Raw genomic sequence first — 22,953 nt, forward strand, 5'->3', positions numbered from 1 at the left:
TGATTACTGCTTCAATTTCTTTACTGGTCTCTTTCTTCCTGTTTCAGTCTTCGTAGTTTATAAGTGTCCAGGAAGGCAACCATTTCTTCCAGGTTGCTTAATTTGTTAGCATATAGTTGCTGGTAATAATTTCTAATAATTGTTTCTATTTCCTTGGTGTTACTTGTAATCTCTTCCCTTTCATTCATGATTTTATTAATTTGGGTCCTTTCCTTTTCTTTTGGATGAGCCTGGCCAGAGGTTTATCAATCTTATTAATTCTTTCAAAGAACCAGCTTCTAGTTTCATTGATCTATCCTACTGTTTTTCTGGTTTCTAGTTCATTGATCTCTGTTCTAATCTTTATTATTTCTCTTCTTTTGCTTGGTTTAGGCTTTATTTGCTGTTCTTTCTCCAGCTCCTTTAGGTGTAAGGTTAGCTTGTGCATTTCAGATTTTTCTAATTTTTTTGAGAGAGGCTTGGATAGCTATGTATTTTCTCCTTAGGACCACCTTTGCAGTATACCATAGGTTTTGGACTGATGTGTTTTCATTCTCATTAGTTTCCATGAATTGTTTAAGTTCTTCTTTAATTTCCTGGTTGACCCAATCATTCTTTAGCAGGATGCTCTTTAATTTCCAAGTGTTTAAATTCCTTCCAAATTTTTTCTTGTGATTGAGTTCCAGTGTCAAAGCATTGTGGTCTGATAACACGCAGGGAATAATCTCAATCTTTTGGTATCAGTTGAGACCTGATTTGTGACCCAGTATGTGGTCTATTATGGAGAAAGTTCCATGTGCACTTGAGAAGAATGAGTATTCTGTTGTTTTAGGGTGGAATGTTCTATATATATCTATGAAGTCCATCTGGTCCAATGTGTCCTTCAATGCTCTTGTTTCTTTGTTGATCTTCTACTTAAATGATCTGTCCATTGCTGTGAGTGGAGTGTTGAGGTCTCCTACTATTAATATATTATTATCCATATGATTCTTTATTTTGGTTAATAGCTGGTTTATGTAGTTGGCTGCTCCCATGTTGGGGACATAGATATTTACAATTGTTAGATCTTCTTGTTGGATAGACCCTTTAAGTATGATATAGTGTCCCTCTACATCTCTTACTATGGTCTTTGGCTTAAAATCTAACTTGTCTTATATGAAGATTCTATCCCAGCTTTCTTTTGAGGTCCATTAGTGTGATAAATTGTTCTCCATCTCCTCACTTTCAATCTGGGCGTGCCTTTAGGTTCAAAATGAGTCTCTTGTAGACAGCATATGGATGGATCCTGCTTTTTTATCCAATCTGATACCCTGTGTCTTTTGACTGGAGCATTCAATCCATTTACATTCAGAGTAACTATCAAAAGATATGAATTTAGTGACATTGTATTGCCTGTAAAGTCCCTGTTTCTGTAGACTGTCTCTGTTACTTTCTTGTCTATATTACTCTTGGGGTTTCTCTTCACTTACAGAATCCCCCTTAGTATTTCTTGCAGGGCTGGCTTGGTGGTCACATATTCTTTCTGTTTCTGCCTGTCCTGAAAGCTTTTTATCTCTCCATGAGTTCTGCATGACAGGCTTGCTGGATAAAGTATTCTTGGATGCATGTTCTTCTCATTTCGTACCCTGAATATGTCTTGCCAGCCCTTTCTAGCTTGCCAGGTTTCTGTGGACAGGTCTGATGTTATTCTGATGTTCCTCCCTCAATATGTAAGGAACCTCCTCTCCCTGGCTATTCTCAGGATTATTTCCTTAGCTGTAAAATTTGCAAGCTTCACTATTGTATGTTGGGGTGTTGATCTATTTTTATTGATTTTGGGAGGGGTCCTCTCTGCCTCTTGGACTCCAACTCTTTTTTCCTTCCCCAGAATAGGGAAGTTCTTAGCTATTATTTGCTCAAATATACCTTCTAGCACTCTCTCGCTCTCTCTCTCTCTCCACCCCCTCAAGGATCCCAATAATTCTGACATTGGAATGTTTCATGGCATCATTACTCTCTGGAATCCTTTTCTCATGTGTTACTAGCAGCCTGTCTCTGTTTTCCTCAACTTCCTTCCTTTCCATCAGCGTATCTTCTGGATCACTAATTCTCTCTTCTGGTTCATTTACCCTGGCTGTTAGAGTATCCAGTTTAGACTGCATCTCATTCATAGCATCTTTTTAGTTCAGCCTGATTACATCTCATTTCTGCTCTTAAAGATTCTATATTGTCACTAATGCTTTTTTCAGGCCTAACTATTGACTTTAAGGTTGCTATCCTGAATTCTATCTCTGACATTTTGCTTATATCCATATCCATTAGTTCTGTGGCAGAGGACATGGTCTCTGTTTGTTTTCTTTGTTGAGAGTTCCTCCTCCTAGTCATTCTGTCAAGGGATGGTTGAGTGAATGAGCAGAGTCCAAAATATCAACCACAACCCAAGCAAGATGCACCCTAGCAAAATCCGGAGTGGTCAGAAGCTACCACTGAAAAAGCAAAGCCAAAATTAAACACAAGAGTAAAATTACAAAATTAAAAAATTTTTTAAAAGGTGGGGAGGGGAAGGGAGCCTAGAATCTCTCAGTGTGGACAAAGCAGGGTGTTTCAGTTGTTCCCGGGTGTATTTTGGTCTGTGTGTTAGAGGACACTATGTCCCAAAATTACAAGGAATGTAAAACTTATATAAAGGTAAAATTGAATAGAGTGAAAAAAGGACGAAAATACAATGAATGTGGAACACTATATCAAAAACTAATGATGTAATGTATGGTGACTAACATAACATTATAAAATAAAATTTTTTTAAAAGAACTAAAATAAAGCATATATCTATAAAAAATACAGGTGTGAAAAATAGAAGTTAAAAAGCTACTATGAACTACAAGTTGATATAATAAACATCTAGTTGAAATGAGGAGATGGTAAAAAGAAAAAAAGACAGAGAAAAAGCATAAGGAAAAGAAAAAAAAAGAAAAAGAATTTTATCCAAAAAACAAACAAGTCATGAGGCCACATCTGGAGCTCAATATACAATTTTCCCCTGGTGTTGAGATTTTACAGTCTTATGGTATCCATAGGATTGTTGTCCCTTGTTCTTCCAGCCTGTCTTCTAGGGGAGGGGCTTGCCATGCTCTTTCTCAGTAACCCTGCCTGCGCGGATTTGCCCCACCCCCTGTTTGGGGGATGGGCTCAGTGGAAACTGTTCCTTTCTGTGGCTTTTGTTCCCTGGGGGCTTTCTGCGCCTCTTCAGAGGATGAGAGCAAAAATGGCCACAACCAAATCTTTTGCCAAGGCAGAAAATTCAGTCTGCCCTCTTTTTTTTTTTTTTAAGATTTTATTTATTTATTTGAGAGAGAGGATGAGAGACAGAGCACATGGGCGGGGGGGGGGGTCAGAGAGAGAAGCAGACTCCCTGCTAAGCAGGGAGCCTGATGCGGGACTCAATCCCGGAACTCCAGGATCATGACCTGAGCCGAAGGCAGTCGCTTAACCAACTGAGCCACCCAGGCGCCCTTCAGTCTGCCCTCTTTAATAAACCCTCCAGGACAAACAGTCTCCACTTCTGTGTGCACCACCAAAACTGCAACTTCCTGCAATGTGCACCCATAGCAACTCTCTTGGAGGTCATCCGAGGGGCCCAGGAGTGCCACTGCCCTTTATGATTCTAAATCCTCAAGCAGCTGCAGGATCCTGTGCACACCAAAAGCTCCTGGATAGTGTCTGGGTGCTGCTCTAAAGGCCTTTCTGTCCCACTACTGCTCTATGAGTTTTTGCCAGGTTGCAGGTGCAGGTTCCAGATTTTCTCAAGCTGTTCAAGAGAAGAGCTATTATCAACTGGCCAAGCTCACAGTTTATGGCAATCCAAACTGAGAGTCTCTTCCTGGGCTTGCTGACCATAACCTGCTTCCTGGCTCCACTGCTCAGGCACTCTACCAGTTCAGGAAGCCCCTTTTTTCTCTGGTTCCTCATATCCCAAGAACATAATGCCCTATCTAGATTCTGCCTTTTCATTTCCAGAGCCCCTTCTAGAGCAGATTTTTCAGGGTTCTGATTTTGCACTCCAGTGTTTTATCACTTTCCAAGAGCCAGCTTATGGAGGCTCCATCCCCCTTCTGTTTATCTACCGATATCCCCACAGATTCACAATTCCACACGTCCTACCTTGCAAAAAGCAGTCACTTACCTTGCAAAAAGCTGTCGCTTTTCTGCTTGTAGAGATCCAGATATATATTCTTACATCTGAGGCTAATTTCGTGGGTATTCAAAATGGTTTGATAGATATTCAGCTACATTTTGGGGACCAGTTGAGATGGGATCCCCTGCTCCTCCACCATCTTGCCTCCTCCCCCTGTAGGCTTTTTTTTTTCTACTGTAGGTTTTCAGTAGAATCTTAGGTGTCCGGAGCTTGTTTAATTTGGCTTTCAGTGTTTCAAGCTTTTCCAGTCTGAGTTTAGAGTTAAGTGAAATAGAGAGGAGCACCTTGTGTCAGTCCCTCAGGCATCCCTCAGACAGGTTAGATTAGGCATACACAGTAATTTGTCAATGTGGTCTGCTCTGCTCCCCTGGACAGAGGGAAATGGGGACACAGGCTGCCCCCACTTTAAGACAACTGATACTTTATGACTGCTGCTGTTTTAAGATTGCCACCACACGGGAACTTTCCAGAACGCTCGGTGAGACGCGGAGCAGCGGCGGCTGCCCGAGCTGCACCCAGCAACGCGCCCCTTCCCGCTCCCCCACACCGGCCTCAGCCCTCTCACCGGCTGTAGAAAATGGTGAAAGAAACCACTTACTATGATGTTTTGGGGGTCAAACCCAATGCCACCCAAGAGGAATTGAAAAAGGCCTACAGGAAACTGGCCTTGAAGTACAACCCTGATATGAATCCAAAGGAGAGAAGTTTAAACAGATTTCTCAAGCTTACGAAGTACTCTCTGATGCAAAGAAAAGGGAATTATATGACAAAGGAGGAGAACAGGCAATTAAGGAAGGTGGAGCTGGTGGTGGTTTTGGCTCCCCCATGGACATCTTTGATATGTTTTTTGGAGGAGGAGGAAGGATGCAGAGAGAAAGGAGAGGTAAAAATGTTGTGCATCAGCTCTCAGTAACCTTAGAAGATTTATATAATGGTGCAACACGAAAACTAGCTCTGCAAAAGAATGTGATTTGCGATAAATGTAAAGGCCGAGGTGGTAAGAAAGGAGCAGTCGAATGTTGTCCCAATTGCCGAGGTACTGGAATGCAAATAAGAATTCATCAGATAGGACCTGGAATGGTTCAGCAAATTCAGTCTGTGTGCATGGAGTGCCAGGGCCATGGGGAACGGATCAGTCCCAAAGACAGATGTAAAAGCTGCAATGGGAGGAAGATAGTTCGAGAGAAGAAGATTCTAGAAGTTCATATTGACAAAGGCATGAAGGACGGCCAGAAGATAACATTCCATGGTGAAGGAGACCAAGAACCAGGACTGGAACCAGGAGATATTATCATTGTTTTAGATCAGAAGGACCACGCTGTTTTTACTCGGCGAGGAGAAGACCTCTTCATGTGTATGGACATACAGCTGGTTGAAGCACTGTGTGGCTTTCAAAAGCCAATATCTACTCTTGACAACCAAACCATCGTCATCACCTCTCACCCAGGTCAAATTGTCAAGCATGGAGATATCAAGTGTGTGCTAAATGAAGGCATGCCAATTTATCATAGACCATATGAGAAGGGTCGCCTTATCATTGAATTTAAGGTAAACTTTCCTGAGAATGGCTTTCTCTCTCCTGATAAACTTTCTTTGCTGGAAAAACTCCTACCTGAGAGGAAGGAAGTAGAAGAGACTGATGAAATGGACCAGGTAGAACTGGTGGACTTTGATTCAAATCAGGAAAGATGGCGCCATTACAATGGGGAAGCCTATGAGGATGATGAACATCATCCCAGGGGTGGTGTTCAGTGTCAGACCTCTTAATGGGGCCAGTGAAAAACACTGCTGGCATTTTATATGCAGTAGTGAATGAGTGAAGGACTATAATCATAGCTCACTACTTGCTATTGTTTTTGTTTTAATATTCAACTATAGTAGTGTTTTAAATGAAGAATAAACTCAAATATAAAAGCTCAAAAAAAAAAAAAAAGATTGCCACCACACAAGAGAGAGGGTGACCATCACTATTTTGGTGACAGTCAACATTTTGTAGTATCTTTTTCTTGATTCAGTGCTTGTTTGGTTGCTATAAACTTTTGATTGCTTTCCTGAATTCTCCCAAAATTGGTTCTGACAGCTTCTGCCCATTGTTCAATGTTTCTGTCAGTAGGTGAGAGGTTGGAGTGGCCCTCTCCAAATTTTGCTGATGTCACCATTTTTATGATGTCATCCTGATTTACTTATCTTTGAAGACTTTTTATATTCTTTATCCATCTTTTTCCTAATGGTTTCCTCCTTTTTTGTTGCTGTTGTTGTTATTGTTGTTGTTGGTTCACAGGAATCCCTTGAATAGTCTGGCTATCAACTGCTGGCTTTCTTTGCATCATTTCCTCTCTTCATGTTCTGCCTACTCTTTTTCTGGCCCTCTGGTGAGATGGATGTTGGACTTTCTGGGTTATATCTTTTCAGTTTTATTTCACAGTTTCCATCATTTTACCTCTTTTTAGTACATTGTGGGATAATTCCTGGGCTTCATATTTCTATCCACTAAGTTCAGTGCTGTCCATTCTGCTTTTTAGCCCATCCTCCAAGTATTCTATTCCAACAAGTTAAGTTTTCCTTTTCAACATCTCTGGGTAGACAGTGTAGTGTGGTACTTAAGAACTAGAACTCTGGAGTCAGGACCCTGGCCCTGGAGTGGTCATAGCTGGCATATGAAAACGACAGATAAGGAGTGTGAGACTGTAAAAATAGCTTATGTTAACTCACATCAAGGACATGGTACTGAAAATGCATTATTTAAAATTATAGAGAAACTTGGCTATTTGAAATTATATCAGTGAGAGTAAAATATCTCACTTGTAACTGAAGGCTCTGAGCCATATGGTTCACTGACAGAGAAGCAGCTTCAGTTTCCAACCCAGCTGCAGAGATTTGAATAACAGGTTTTCAGACATAACACTGCATATTTATCTTAACTGAATTTTCAAAAGAACAGGAACTCTGAGTCTTCCTAAACCAGCCTGGATATTAATCCCTTTACACACACTCTGTGCTTTTCTCGGAGCCTAACAACTAGAAAACAACCTTATCCATGTCCTGAGAGTCTTGAAAGAGCCCTCATGGAAGAATAGAAGCTTTCACAGAAAAGATATATTTCTATCACTATTTGATAAGGAGGAGATATTCACCTAAACCAAAACTATGGGTACAGGCTCTAGAGACAGACCCACCATGAGCAAAACAATCAACTTCCCTGAACCTTCACTGTTCATCTGAAAACAGAAATAGAAATGCTTAACTCCCTGATTTAAATGTTACAAATTTATAACATTTGTTAATATTAATAAATATGACTCAATAGATGTTGGTCTCCTGACTTGTCCACATCCCACCCCTTTCCAAGATACCCAGAATTAAAGGAGAAATGTGTTGCTGTTGGAAGGCTGTCTTGGGAAATTCTGTAAGAGAGAGAGGGGATTGTCAGCCTCTAGGCCATGACCACCAAAATCCATCCAAGGTCCTTGGGTAAGTCCCCAAATCTCTGAACCCCAGTTTCCTCCAAATTATTTCATGGAACTATTGTAAAGATTAGGTGGGGTCATTTGGTACTGCCTACAAGGTCTGGCTCATAGAAGATGCCCAGTAAGTGTTAGTGCTTTTTCCCCTTATGCCCCCTTCCACATCTGTAAAAAATTCCACCTGTAAAACTGACTTTGAGGGCCAGCATGTATATGGTATGTGATGAGTATGAAATATAAAATAAAAGTCAAGCTGGTAAAATGTCAAGCCTTGGCATCTAGTGAGGAGGTCATAATTAAGCAGGTAGGCCCTAAAGGTAGGGCAGGTGGATTTTTCTATACCTTGACATGGTAATGTGCCTTAGCCATACCTACACAACTTTGGTTTCAGAAAAGAGTTTTGGTCCTGATACATCAATAAAAATCTCAAAATGGGGCCTGAGAAAGAGGTTCCTCCAGTTCTGCCTGCCTTGGAGATGAAACGAAACCTCTTTGGAAACTAACTCTAAGTAGTTGTTTTCAAAGTGTGGTCCCCCAGACCAGCAGCATCAAAATCAACTGGGAACTTAGAAATGCAAATTCTCAGGCCCCACTTCAGACCTATTGAATCAGAAACTCTGGGAGTAGCCCCAATAATCTGTGTCTTAACAAGCCCTCCAGGGGATTCTGATATAGGCTATCATTTGAGAACCACTGCTCTAAGCCTTTTATCTGATTCCTAAATGCACATGTACATGCTTCCAGCACTCATGTGTAGAGGTCTGTTTTTTTTTTTTAAGATTTTATTTATTTGAGAGAGAGAGAGCACACACGAGCAGGGCAGAGGGAGAGGGACAAGCAGACTCCCCCTGAGCAGGGAGCCTGATGTGGGATTCAATCCCAAGACCCTGAGATCATGACCCGGGCTGAAGGCAGATGCTTAACCAACTGAGCCACTCAGATGCCCAAGAAGGTCCCTTTTATCAGGTGGGCATTTGCTAACAGTTTTTCTTTCTTTTTTTATTAAGATTTTATTTATTTATTTGACAGAGAGAGACACAGCGAGAGAGGGAACACAAGCAGGGGGAGAGTGAGAGGGAGAAGCACGCTTCCCACAGAGCTGGGAGCATGATAGGCTTGATCCTGGACCCCCTGGGCTCAATCCCAAGACTCTGGGATCATGACCTGAGCCAAAGGCAGATGCTTAACGACTGAGCCACTCACGCGCCACCTGCTAACAGTTTTTCAAGCAGGGGATTAATTGTATCAAATCACATATTCTTTAAGTTGCTTTTAGGACTACAAAAGCTTACTAGGAGCTTTTGTGATTTGAATATGGAGCTCTGGGACTAAACAACACTCACCCAGTGCCAATCAAGCAGCACTGGTGCCATTAACCTCACCCACACTTCTCTAATTCCATACTACCAACCCATCAAGGCAATGGCACCTCATTCAAATAATTTCATTCCCCAAAATCCAATCTGGAGGTTAGAAGAAGTTTTCTTGGGGCTAGATTGGGAAGAAAGTTAAGAAACTACTCTCCACCAACTAAGTGCACATATGTTTTTCTCCCAAGGTTTGCTTTTGTAAAGCAGGACAAGCTGTAATGCATCTTTTAGGAGATGGTGATTTCCACACCAAGAAAGAGTAGGTTCCAGTGAGTTCCAAAGGTAGAAATCCTCTAAGTGAATACCAATGCTTGACTCAGTTACATAAAATTAAACAATGCTCCCAGGTAAACCAAAGGCCCACAGACTAACTTCATTCTGCAGGAAAGGAGATTTCATTTGGGGAGATTCTTTTTAAAATAGTCATCTATGGGGGGATGGGGTAATTGGGTGAAAGGCATTAAGGAGGGCATGGGATGTGATGAGCACTGGGTGTTATATGCAACTAATGAATTATTGAACATTACATCTGAAACTAATGATGTACTATATGTTGGCTAATTGAATTTAAATTTAAATTTTAAAAAATAAAAATAAATAAATAAAATAGTCATCTATATTCAAAGATTTTTTGCCTGATAGGACATGATTTTTCAGTTCTATAAACAGACCATAATAAAAAGTCACTCTGTTCCCAAATACCCATCTTCCATATGAGGAAAAAAGTACCTCTTTTATGTACTCCTGAAATTATTCTAGTACAATTTATCACTTATTGGCCCCTGGTCATCCAAGTGACTTAGTCTGTCCTAAAAAGACATTATGCATTGAAAGTAGAGTTACCTCATGTTTAGTAGAGATTTTGAAGTTGAAATCATCTCTTTTGCTACCTTTTATTCAAGTTGCCAGACTCTATTCTCCACTGTCTTGGCTCCTATTTCCTAATCCACATCTTGTGCCAACTAAAGCTTGCCACACATATGGTCAGTATCTGTTTAGAATATCTAGAAAACAGGAAACCTAGATGTTACATTTCTTAATGTTTTTATTAGTATCAAAGTAATACATTTTAATTTATGGGACTAAATGCCACTTACTATAACATCTGTTTCGCATCTTTCATGTATGTATCTGTTATCCTCTTTACAAAGTGACCTAGTCACACCCAGAGGAGGTATGTAGATGCTATAAGCACCAAGGTCCTCATTTTTCAAAGAGAAAAATACACAGTTGAGACAAAATAATTTACTACAAAATACACATGAATCATTGGCAATGCCAGAAACTGAACCCAGGACAATCTAGATGCTTTGTGCCCGTTTCATCCACCAGCTTTCAATCCTTTTCCTTTATCTTTTCAAAGCTCAAAAATACCACAAACTCCACATGAAACTGAGTCTGCTGAGTAATGCCAGCCACAAGAAATTCTCCATGTTCCCCTCTTCTCTGCCTCACTTAAGGGCAATATGGAGGGTGTATCAACTAGTGTCCTTCCTTCCACAAGAACAAGCCATCCCTTTGCTTGTTGAACCATTTGTATGCCTAGGAACCACTCTCAGCTCCACAGCACCTCAGATCCCAGCTTTTTCCTAAACCAGCTTGAAATCAGTCAACACTAACATCATGACTTTTTCTTAACTTCAAAGTTTATATTACAACATAATTGAGATTTCATGGGTGGGACTAAAAGATTTTAATTAATCAGTTAATTAATTAAAATTATATTTAAAAACTGCTCCCTAGGAAACAGGTTCAACAAGAAATACACTCCTGTCAACTAAAAGTGTTGAATGCTATTACTCAGAACAGAGACACCTACCCTAACTTTGGTCAATAGATGATCTCCACTCAAGACATCCCAAAAAGGAAGGACTGTGCTCACATGAACTCATGGAGAGGAGAATCTTGGGATAATTGTTTCCATGTTACAGGAGAGTGTGGCTGCTTTGAAATGACAGATGCTCCAAGAGGTACATTTGTTCTATTATGTGATATAGATCAGCTTCTAAGCTCATATGTCAACATCCACACCATGAGGAAGAGTGGCCTCTGGAAAATGTATTCCAATTGATGAGAGTCACCAGAGTGTGTACTGTGTACTTTGTGCAGCCACCAAAAAAAATAAATAAATAACCAAGGGCCAGGCTTACATAAAAATAAAGCAAGTATTTATAAATAAGTGCCCAAATCATGCATTTGGTCCATAAACGTGGCTGAGTGCCAAAGACATTCCAGACACAGCAAATGACAAAATAAGTGAAATCTCAAAGATGAGGAACTCATAACAGACAATTTAAAGAAAACCAGAAAATCGCTTTGACTCAAGATTATCCACTTTCCCCACTGGCCTGAGGCTGGTGCCTGGGTCCTTCCCTTTGGGGTAAGTTCTGCCATACCCAGGCTTTCCCTTCAAAGAGCAAAACACCCAGGGCAGGGACCCTATCAAGTTCCCATCTTCAGCTTCAATGCATTCATTAGTTTATCAGATTGATTTTTCTTGTGCCAGGAAAAACTTGACAGGTGTATGATGAGAGGGGAAATATTTCTCTTTAAAAAAGATGGGGAGAAGGTCATGAAGGGAAAGCAGCATGAACCAGGGAGACTACAACTCTTAAAATAATATTCAAGGATCACAAACAACACTAACACACTGAATCTATCTGAGAAAAACTTGCATCACACATGGCAGGGCTTCTTTCTTACTGCATCTTTTCCTGGACATGACTGAGTTGGACTTTCCTTCTGCAGCTCTAATATATACAGCTGATGATATCACACTGGCTTCAAATACATAAGTTAAAAGCAAATTAATGATTTTTCTTCAGTTAGCCTGTAATTACACCTGTACACATTTATCAACTGGGCAAAATTTACACTTGGCTGGTTTACCAGCAGCTTAACACCACAGAATAGAAGTTAAGGAGGCAGAGTAAAAAGTCTGGCCTTCCTGAACAAGGCCTGCCACAGAAGGCAAGGCTCAGGCAAAAAATGCATGGCAGAAAACGGCCACGGACAGCAGGATGATGCCATTGATGTTCACTACTGTTCGCCATAAAGGCTTCTCAGAGGTGTCTGTCATCTTCAGCTTCATAGCTTCCTCCTCTTCCTTCGTCATCTTGGGACCCTTCTGCTGGTCCAGGCCACAAAACAGATCATAGGCCCACTTGAAGCATCCTTTTTTCTCCTCAGGAACTTCTGTGTCAGGGGAAAGGTATAAAAGGATGGTTAGATACAGAAGTAAGAGGCAGGAGGAAAGGTTCCAGAGAAGATGCCATGAAAAGGAAATATCTGCCATTCTTCAGACATTTCCCAATTTTCTTGTTTGCCGGAATGGAAATGGTACAAAATGTTTGAGTAAACTTAATTAATTATAAGATGATGGTAATGGGTGAATTCTACATCTTTATGATCAACTAAATTAAGCTTTATCTCTGTCAGGCCAACACAAATACATTTTTATTTAGAAAAGTCAGAATCAAACAGGAAATAATAGTCTATGAAAAGAAATGTTAACAATGGACTGGGAAACTATGACATATGAACAAGGAAAATCCACCTGCAAACCATATAAACTCATATCTGTTTACCACATTACTGGAAAGCAGTGAGACTTGCATGACTCAGGAGCATATTGGCTACACCTGGAAGTTCCAAAGCTTTATAACAGATCCAGCCATGTGGTAATAATTGGTCTGAATACTCCCTGACATAGGGCAGCAACAATGAACAATTCCAGAGCTTAAGATCTGATGTTGCATATCAATATTGCTGAATCAAACCACCCAACTGGCCCTGCCATTCAAAGTGGATGCCCACCAAGGGAACTGATTCTCTTCTCTGAGCCCAGGTGAGGCATTAAAGGTAGACAGACCTGGATTAGAATCCCAGGTCTATGGCTCACTAGATATTAAATCAAGCCCACTGTGTTTCAACACCATAGTCAGAGACTACTGCTCTCCACTCTCCCATTTTTAAGAGTCACAGACTTTTAGAATTGCAAATAACCTTAGTGATTAAGCACATACATATGTCAGAACTGTAACCAAAACTCATCTTTATGGTTTTGCTAATACACCTATCTAATCTTCAAGTGCAGGTAAAATTGGATAAATAATACCTTCTTCATTATAAGATTTTATTAGAGAATGTCCAGTGTGTAGTAGATGTCAAGAAGTAATAGTCTCCTTCTATTCTCTTTTCTCTCATTAACATAAGAAAGAGGGGCAAGTCTCCTTGTACCCCTCCACTTTGGTCATTCCACCAAAATAGAATAATTGAGAAGATATGCCACATATCTTTCAATAATTATTCTGAATGTAAATGGACTAAATGTTCCAAACAAAAGACGCAGGGCATCAGAATGGATTTAAAAAAAAAAAAGACCCTTTGATATGCTGCTTACAAGAGACTCATTTTACACCCAAAGACACCTCCAGATTGAAAGCAAATGGACATCAAAAGAAAGCTGGAGTAGTCATCCTTCTTTCAGACAAACTAGATTTTAAACCAAAAACTGTAATAAGAGATGAAGGACACTATATCTTAACAAAGGGGTCTATCCATCAAGATCTAACAATTATAAGTATTTATGCCTCTATAAACCAATTAATAACAAAATTAAAGAAACTGGTTGATAATAATACAATAATAGTAGGAGGCTTTAACACCCTACTCACAGCAATTGACAGATCATCTAAGCATAACATCAACAAGGAAATGAGGGTTTTGAATCACACACTGGACCGGATAGACTTAATAGATATATTCAGATCATTTCATCCTAAAGCAGAATACACATTCTTTTTGAGTGCATATGGAATAAGATCACCTACTGGGTCAAAATCAGCCCTCAACAGATACAAAAAGATTGAGATCATACCATGCATATTTTCAGACTGCAGTGCTATGAAACTTGAAGTCAACCACAAGAAGAAATTTGGAAGGACCACAAATACATGAAGGTTAAAGAATATTCCACTAGGTTCCTGTGTGGCTCAGTTGGTTAAGCAACTGCCTTCAGCTCAGGTCATGATCCTGGAGTCCTGGAATCAAGTTCCGCATCAGGCTTCCTGCTCAGCGGGGAGTCTGCTTCTCCCTCTGACCCTCCCCCTCTAATGCGTGCTCTCTCTCTCTCATTCGCCCTCTCAAATAATTTTTTAAAAAAGAATATTCCACTAAAGAATGAATGCATTAGGGGCGCCTGGGTGGCTCAGTCATTAAGCGTCTGCCTTCAGCTCAGGTCATGATCCTAGGGTCCTGGGATCGAGCCCCACATCGGGCTCCCGGCTCCATAGGAAGCCTGCTTCTCCCTCTCCCACGCCCCCTGCTTGTGTCCCCTCTCTCGCTGTGTCTCTCTCTGTCAAATAAATAATAAAATAAATAAAAGAAAAGAAAAGAATGAATGCATTAGCCAGGAAATTAAAGAAGAATTTTAAAAATTAATGAAAGCAAATAAAAATGAAAACATGACAGTTCAAAACCTTTGGGATGCAGCAAAAAGCAATCCTAAGAGGAAAGTATATAGTAATACAGGCCTTCCTCAAGAAGCAAGAAAAGTCTCAAATACACAACCTAAACTAACACCTAAAGGAGCTGGAAAGAGAACAGGGGAAAAAAGCCTAAATCCATCAAAAGAGAAATAATTAGAAAAATTAGAACAGAAATCAATAATATAGAAATTGAAAAAAAAAAAACAGTAGAATAGATCAATGAAACTAGGAACTGGTTCTTTGAAAGAATTAATAAGATTGATAAACTCCTGGCCAGACTTATCAAAAAGAAAAGTGAAATGACCCAAATGAATAAAATCATGAATGAAAGAGGAGAGATCACAACCAACACTGAAGAAATACAATTATAAGAACATATTATGAACAACTATATGCCAACAAATTAGGCAACCAGGAAGAAGTGGATAAATTCCTAGAAACACATAAACTACCAAAACTGTAACAGGAAGGAATAGAAAGCTGAACAGACCCATAACCAGCAAAGAAATTGAATCAGTAACCAAAAATCTCCCAACAAATTCCAGGGCCAGATGGCTTCCCAGTGGAATTCTACCAGACATTTAAAGAAGAGTTAATACCTATTCTTCTGAAACTGTTAAAAAATAGAAATGGAAGGAAACTTCCAAACTCATTCTATGAGGCCAGCATTACCTCGATCCCAAAACCAGACAAAGACCCCATAAGGGAGAATTATAGACCAATATCCCTGAGGAATATGGATGCCAAAATTCTCACCAAGATACTAGCTAATGGGATCCAACAGTACATTAAAAGGATTATTCATCACAACCAAATGGGATTTATTCCTGGGCTGCAAGGGTGGTTCAACATCCACAAATCAATTAAGGTGATACACCACATTAATAAAAGAAAGGACAAGAATCATATGATCCTCTCAATCGATGCAGAAAAAGCATTTGACAAAATACAGCATCCTTTCTTGATAAAAACCCTCCACAGTGTAGGGATAGAGGGAACATACCTCAATATCATAAAAGCCATATATGAAGGAATCACAGCAAATATCATCTTCAACGGGGAAAAACTGAGGAACATGACAGGGATGTCCACAGTTGTTCAACATAGTACTAGAAGTCCTAGCCTCAGCAATCAGACAACAAAAAGAAATGAAAGGCATCCAAATCAGCAAAGAAGTCAAACTTTCACTCTTCACAGACAACATGATAGTCTATGTAGAAAACCCAAAAGATTCCACCCAAAAATTGCTAGAACTCATACAGGAATGCTGCAAACTCTCAGGATATAAAATCAATGCACAGAAGTCAGTTGCATTTCTACACATTAAGAATGAAGCAGAAGAAAGCGAAATCAAGGAATCGATCCCATTTACATTTGCACCCAAAACCATAGATACCTAGGAATAAACCTAACCAAAGAAGTAAAGGATCTGTACTCTGAAAACTATATAACACTTATGAAAGAAATTGAGGAAAACACAAAGAAATGGAAAAACATTCCATTCTCATGGATTAGAAGAATAAACATTGTGAAAATGTCTATGCTACCCAGAGCAATCTACACAACCAATGCAATCCTTATCAAAATACCATCAGCATTTTTCACAGAGCTGAAACAAACAATCCTAAAATTTGCAAGGATCCTGAAAAGATCCCAAATAGCCAAAGGAATATTGAAAAAGAAAACCAAAGCTGGAGGCATCACAATTCCAGACTTCAAGCTCTATTACAAAGCTGTAATCATCAAAACAGTATGGTACTGGCACAAAAACAGACACATAGATCAATGGAACAGACTAGAGAACCCAGAAATAGACCCTCAATTCTATGGTCAACTAATCTCCGACAAAGCAGGAAAGAATATCCCATGGAAAAAAGTCTCTTCAACAAATACTGTTGAGAAAATTGTACATCCACATGCAGAAGAATGAAACGGGACCATTTTCTTACCCCATACACAAAGATAAACTCAAAATGGATGAAAGACCTAAATGTGAGACAGGAATCCATCAAAATCCTAGAGAACACAGGCAACAACCTCTGACCTTGGCCACAGCAACTTCTTCCTAGACACGTCTCCAAAGGCAAGGGAAACAAAAGCAAAAATGAACTATTGGGACTTCCTCAGGATAAAACTCTTTTGCACAGCAAAGGAAACTGTGAAAAAAAACTAAAAGGCAACCCACAGAATGGGAGATGATATTTGCAAATGACTTATGAGATAAACGGCTAGTATCCAAAATCTATAAAGAACTTACCAAACTCAACACCCAAAAAAACAAAAAATCCGGTCAAGAAATGGGCAGAAAATATGAACAGACACTTCTCCAAAGAAGATATGCAAACCATAAGAGACTCTTTTTTTTTTTAAGATTTTATTTATTTATTTGACAGAGAGAGACACAGCGAGAGAGAGAACACAAGCAGGGGGAGTGGGAGAGGGAGAAGCAGGCTTCCCGCTGAGCAGGGAGCCCAATGCGGGGCTCAATCCCAGGACCCTGGGGTCATGACCTGAGCTGAAGGCAGACGCTTAATGACTGAGCCACCCAGGTGCCCCTAAGAGACTCTTAATTGTAGGAAACAGAAGGTTGCTAGAGAGGAGGGGGGGGTGGGATGGAGTAACTGGATGATGGGCATTAAGGAGGGCACTTGATGTAATGAGTACTGTGTCTTATATACAACTGATGAATCATTAAATTCTACCACTGAAACTAATGATATATAATAATACATATATGTTAACTAAATTGAATTTTTTTAAACTTAATAATAAATAAAATGGCAAAAAGTAGAGATAAAGAATTTTTTAAGCAGCAAAAAAAAAAAAAAAAAAGAATGGATGAAAGAAAACAGTTACATAAAAGGGAAACCCCATAAAGCTATCAGCTAATTTTTCAGCAGAAACTCTGCAGTCCAGAAGGCAGTGACATGATCTACTCAAAGTGCTGAGAGGGGAAAAAAAAAAAAAATCTGCAGCTAAGACTATTCTATCCAGCAAGGCCATCATTCAGAATCGAAGGAGAGATAAAAAGTTTCCCAGACAAACAAAAGTTAAAGGAATTCATGAGCACAAAACCAGAAATGTTAAAGGGGACTCTTTGAGTGGAAAAAAAAGGAGTAGGAAAAATAAGAAAGACAAAAACAATAAAAATAAGTATATCTATAAAATATCAGTTAAGGGAGTCACAAAATAAAAGGATGCAAAGTATGACACCATATATCTAAAACGTGATGGAGAGAGGACTAAAGATTGGGTTCAAGCTTAAGCAACCACTAGTTAATATAGACTGTATAGGCATAAGATGTAATATACAAACCTAATGGTAACCAAAAATAAAAAACTGGTAATATGCAAAAAAGAGAAAGAAAAAGGAATCCAACTATATTACTAAAGAAATCCAACAAACCATGAGAGAAGAGAGCAAAAGCATAAACAGAGAACTACAAAAACAACCATAAAACAAGTAACAAAATGGAAATAAGTACATACCTATCGATAATTACTTTGACTGTAAATGGACTAAATGCACCAATCAAAAGACATAGGGTGACAGAATGGATAAAAAAGCAAGACCCATCTGGATGCTGCCTACAAGAGACTCATTTCAGACCTAAAGATGTGCAGATTGAAAGTGAAGGGAGGGAAAATGCAAATGGAAGTGAAAAGAAAGCCAGGGTAGCAGTACTTACATTGGACAAAATTGACTTTAAATCAGAGTATTACAAGAGACAAAGAAGGGCACTATATAATCATAAAGGGAACAATACAACAAGAGATATAACAATTGTAAATAATTATGAACCCAACCTGAGAGCACCCAAATACATAAAGCAACTAATACCAAACATAAAAGAAGAAACTGATGGCAATACAATAATAGTAGGAGACTTTAACACCCGCCTTACATCAATGTATAGATCATTTAAACAGAAAATCAACAAAGAAATGGTGGCTTTAAATGACACACTGGACCAAATGGATCTAACAGACATATTCAAAACATTCACCCTAAAACAGCAGAATACACATTCTTCTCATGGAACATTCCTGAGAATAGATCACATATTAAACCACAAAATAAGCCTCAACAAATTCAAAAAAATCAGTCATATCATACATCTTTTTTAACACAATGCTATAAAACTAGAAATCAATCACAAGGAAAAATCTGGGAAAAAAACACAAACACATGGAGGTTAAATAACATGCTATAAACAATGAGTAGGTCAACCAAGAAATCAAAGAGGAAATAAAAAAAATACATGGAGACAAATGAAACTAAAAACACAATGGTCCACAATCTTTGGGATGCAGCAAGAGCTGTTCTAGGAGGGAGGTGTACAGCAATACAGGCCTACCTCAAGAAGCAAGGAAAACCTAAAATAAACAACCTAATCTTATACCTAAAGGAGCTAGAAAAAGAAGAACAAACAAAACCCAAAACCAGTAGAAGGAAGGAAATAATAAAGATTAGAGAAGAAATAAACAAAATAGAAACTAAAACACACACACACAATAGAACAGATCAATGAAACAGGAGCCAGGTTTATTGAAACCAGGTTTGCTGAAAAGACCAACAAACTTAATATACCTTTAGCCAGATGCATCAAAGAAAAAGAGAGAGAGAGAAAAAGAGAGACAGAGGACTCAAGTAAATAAACTCAAAAATAAAAGGAAAAATAACACCCACACCACAGAAATACAAGGGATTGTAAGAGAATATTATGAAAAATTATATGCCAACAAATTGAACAATCTAGAAGAAATGGATAAACCTCCATAGAAACATAGACCTCCCAAAACTGAATCAGGAAGAAATAGAAAATTTGAACAGACCAATTACCAGCAATAAAATTGAATCAATAATCAAAAAACTCCAAAAAACAAGAGTCGAGGACAGACAGCTTCACAGGTGAATTCTACCAAACATTAATACCTGGTCTTCTCAAACTATTCCAAGAAATAAAAGAGGAAGGAAAGCTTTCAAACTCATTCTATGAGAGCAGTATCATCCTGACACTAAAACCAGATAAAGACACCAAAAAAAGAGATAACTATAAGTCAATAACTCTTATGAACATAGATTTTTAAAAAATCTTCAACAAAATATTAGCAAACCAAATCCAATAATACATTTAAAAAAATCATTCACCATGATCAAGTGGGATTTATTCCTGGGATGCAAGGGTGTTTCATTATTCACAAATCAATCAACATAGCACATCACATCAATAAGAGAAAGAATAAAAACCATATGATCATTTCAATAGATACAGAAAAAGCATTTGACAAAGTACAACATCCATTCACAATAAAACCCTCAGTAAGGTAGGTTTAGAGGGAACATACCACAACATAATAAAGGCCATGTATGAAAAACCCATAGTAAGCATTATGGTCAATGGGGAAAAACTGAGAGCCTTTCTCCTAAGGTCAGGAACAAGACAAGGATGTCCACTCTCACCACTTTTATTCAACATAGTATTGAAAGTCCTAGCCACAGAAATGAGACAATGAATGGTTTTTATTAAAAAGCATCCAATTGGTAAGGAAGAAGTAAAACTTTCACTATTTGCAGATGACATGGTACTACATATTAAATCCTAAGACTGCACCAAAAAACTACTAGAACTGGTAAATGACTTCAGTAAAGTTGTGGGATGCAAAATCAGTATACAGAAATCTAATGCATTTCTATACATTAATAATGTATTAAGTGTAAAAAAGAGAAATCAAGAAAACATTTCAATTTCACAAAAATGATAAAATACCTAGCAACAAACTTAACCAAGGAGGTGAAAGACCTATACTCTCAAAATATAAAGCACTGATGAAAGAAATTGAAGAGAACACAAAGAAATGGAAAGATATTCCATGCTCATGGATTGGGAGAAAAAAATGTTGTTAAAATTTCCATATTACTCAAAGCAATCCGCAGATTTAATGCAACCTCTATCGAAATACCAACAGCACTTTTTGCAGAACTAGAACAAATAATCTTAAAATTTGTATGGAACCACAAAAGACCTCAAATAGTGAAAGCAATCTTGAAAAAGAAGAACAAAACTGAAGGTATCACAATCCTATATTTTAAGATATATTACAAAGCTGTAGTAATCAAAACATTATGGTATTAGCACAAAAATAGACATATAGATCAGTGGAATGGAACAGAAAACTTAGAAATAAATGCACAATTATATGGACAATTAACCTTCAACAAAGGAGGCAAAAATATGCAATGGGAAAAAGTCACTTCAACAACTGGTGTTGAGTAAACTGGACAGCTACATTCAAAAAGAATGAAACTAGACCACTTTCTTATACCATACACAAAAATAAACTCAAAATGAAATAAGGACCTAAATGTGAGACCTGAAACCATAAAAATCCTTGAAGAGTGCAGACAGTAATTTCTCTGACATCAGTCATAGCAATATTTTTCTAGATATGTCTCCTGAGACAAGGGAAACAAAAGCAAAAATACACTATTGGGAGTACATCAAAATAAAAAGCTTCTGCACAGCAAACAATCAACAAAACTAAAAGCCGACTGAATGTGAGAAGATATTTGTAAATGATGTATCTGATAAAGGGTTAGTATCCAAAACATATGAAGAACTTATACAATTCAACACACACACACAAAAATAATACTCCAATTTAAAAATGGGCAAAAAATATGAATAGATATTTCTCCAAAGAAGACATACAGATGGACAACAGACAGGTGAAAAGATGCTCCACATCACTTATCATCAGGGAAATGCAAACCAAAAGTATAATGAGATACCACCTCATGGCTATCACAATGGCTAAAATCAAAAACACAAGAAACAACAAGCGCTGGTGAGGATGTGGACAAAAAGAAGCTCTTATGCACTGTTGGTGGGAAAGCAAACTGGTACAGCCACTGTGGAAAAGAGTAGAGGTTCCTCAAAAAATTAAAAATAGAATTACCATGTAATCCAGTAATCATACTACTGGAAATTTACCCAAAGAATATGAAAACAATAACTCATAAAGATATATGACCCCTATATTTATTGCAGCATTATTTACTATAGCCAATTTATGGAAGCAGCCCAAGTCTACCAATAGATGAATGGATAAAGAAGATGTGATAGAGACAGATGATGTAGATAGATAGAAATATACCATGGAATATTAGTCAGGCATAAAAAAGAATAAAATCTTGCCATTTGCAACTACATGGATGGCGCTAGGGAGTATAATGCTAAGTGAAATAAGTTAGTCTTTTAAATCTATGATATTCTTGCTAATGTGGAGACACATTTGGTTTTTTTTATTTTATTTTATTATGTTGTTAGTCACCATACATTACATCATTAGTATGATGTAGTGATCCACGATTCATTGTTTATGTATAACACCCAGTGCTCCATGCAATACATGCCCTCCTTAATACCCATCACCAGGCTAACCCATCCCCCACCCCTCCCCTCTAAAACCCTCACTTTGTTTCTCAGAGTCCGTAGTCTCATGGTTTGTCTCCCCCCTCCGACTCCCCCACTTCATTTTTCCCTTCCTATTATCTTCTTTTTTTTTCTTAACATATAATGTATTATTTGTTTCAGAGGTACAGGTCTGTCATTCATCAGTCTTACAAAATTCACAGCACTCACCATAGCACATACCCTCCCCAATGTCCATCACCCAGCCACCCCATCCCTCCCACCCCCCACCACTCCAGCAACCCTCAGTTTGTTTCCTGAGATTAAGAGTCTCTTATGGTTTGTCTCCCTCTCTGGGTTTCATCTTGTTTCATTTTTTTCCTCCCTTCCCCTATGATCCTCTATCTTGTTTCTCAAATTCCTCATATCAGTGAAATCATATGATACTTGTCTTTCTCTGATTGACTTATTTCGCTTAGCATAATACCCTCTAGTTTCATCCACATCATTGCAAATGGCAAGATTTCATTTTTTTGATGGCTGCATAATATTCCATTGTGTATATACATAACATCTTCTTTACCCATTCATCTGTTGATGGACATCTTGGCTCTTTCCATAGTTTGGCTATTGTGGACATTGCTGCTATAAACATTGGGGTGCACGTACCCCTTTGGATCACTAAATTTGTATCTTTGGGGTAAATACCCAGGAGAGCAATTACTGGGTCGTAGGGTAGCTCTACTTTCAACTGTTTGAGGAACCTCCATACTGTTTTCCAGAGTGGCTGCACCAGCTTGCATTCCCACCAACAGTGTAGGAGGGTTCCCCTCTCTCCACATCCTCGCCAACATCTGTCACTTCCTGACTTGTTAATTTTAGCCATTCTAACTAGTGTGAGGTGGTATCTCATTGAGGTTTTGATTTGGAATTCCCTGGGCTAAGAGATGTTGAGCACTTTTTCATGTGTCTGTTGGCCATTTGGATGTCTTCTTTCCAGAAATGTCTGTTCATGTCTTCTGCCCATTTCTTGATTGGGTTATTTGTTCTTTGGGTGTTGAG

General features: G+C 38.6%; 1 protein-coding gene and 1 pseudogene across 5 annotated transcripts in view; one reads left to right on the plus strand and one right to left on the minus strand.

Annotated features, from left to right (window-relative positions):
* Positions 1-4,840: 4,840 nt before the first annotated feature.
* LOC114225193 (dnaJ homolog subfamily A member 1 pseudogene) lies at positions 4,841-6,055 on the plus strand (annotated as a pseudogene).
* Positions 6,056-11,964: 5,909 nt separating this feature from the next.
* The window catches only part of SLC5A1 (solute carrier family 5 member 1), a 73,834-nt gene continuing 62,845 nt past the window's right edge, over positions 11,965-22,953 (minus strand). For 2 of the 5 annotated variants that reach the window (XM_028124703.2, XM_088019690.1), the window contains one exon: positions 11,965-12,182. In XM_028124703.2, coding sequence (XP_027980504.1) covers positions 11,965-12,182 — 218 coding nt within the window. Of the gene's footprint in view, positions 12,191-20,790; positions 20,797-22,953 lie in introns of all 5 variants that reach the window. The other 3 variants (XM_028124705.2, XM_028124704.2, XM_088019691.1) reach the window with 3 other exon arrangements.

Source organism: Eumetopias jubatus, unplaced genomic scaffold (assembly GCF_037043125.1).
Source record: "Eumetopias jubatus isolate StellerSeaLion01/CBP00866 unplaced genomic scaffold, mEumJub1_p1.0 scaffold_16, whole genome shotgun sequence".
NCBI lineage: Eukaryota > Metazoa > Chordata > Mammalia > Carnivora > Otariidae > Eumetopias > Eumetopias jubatus.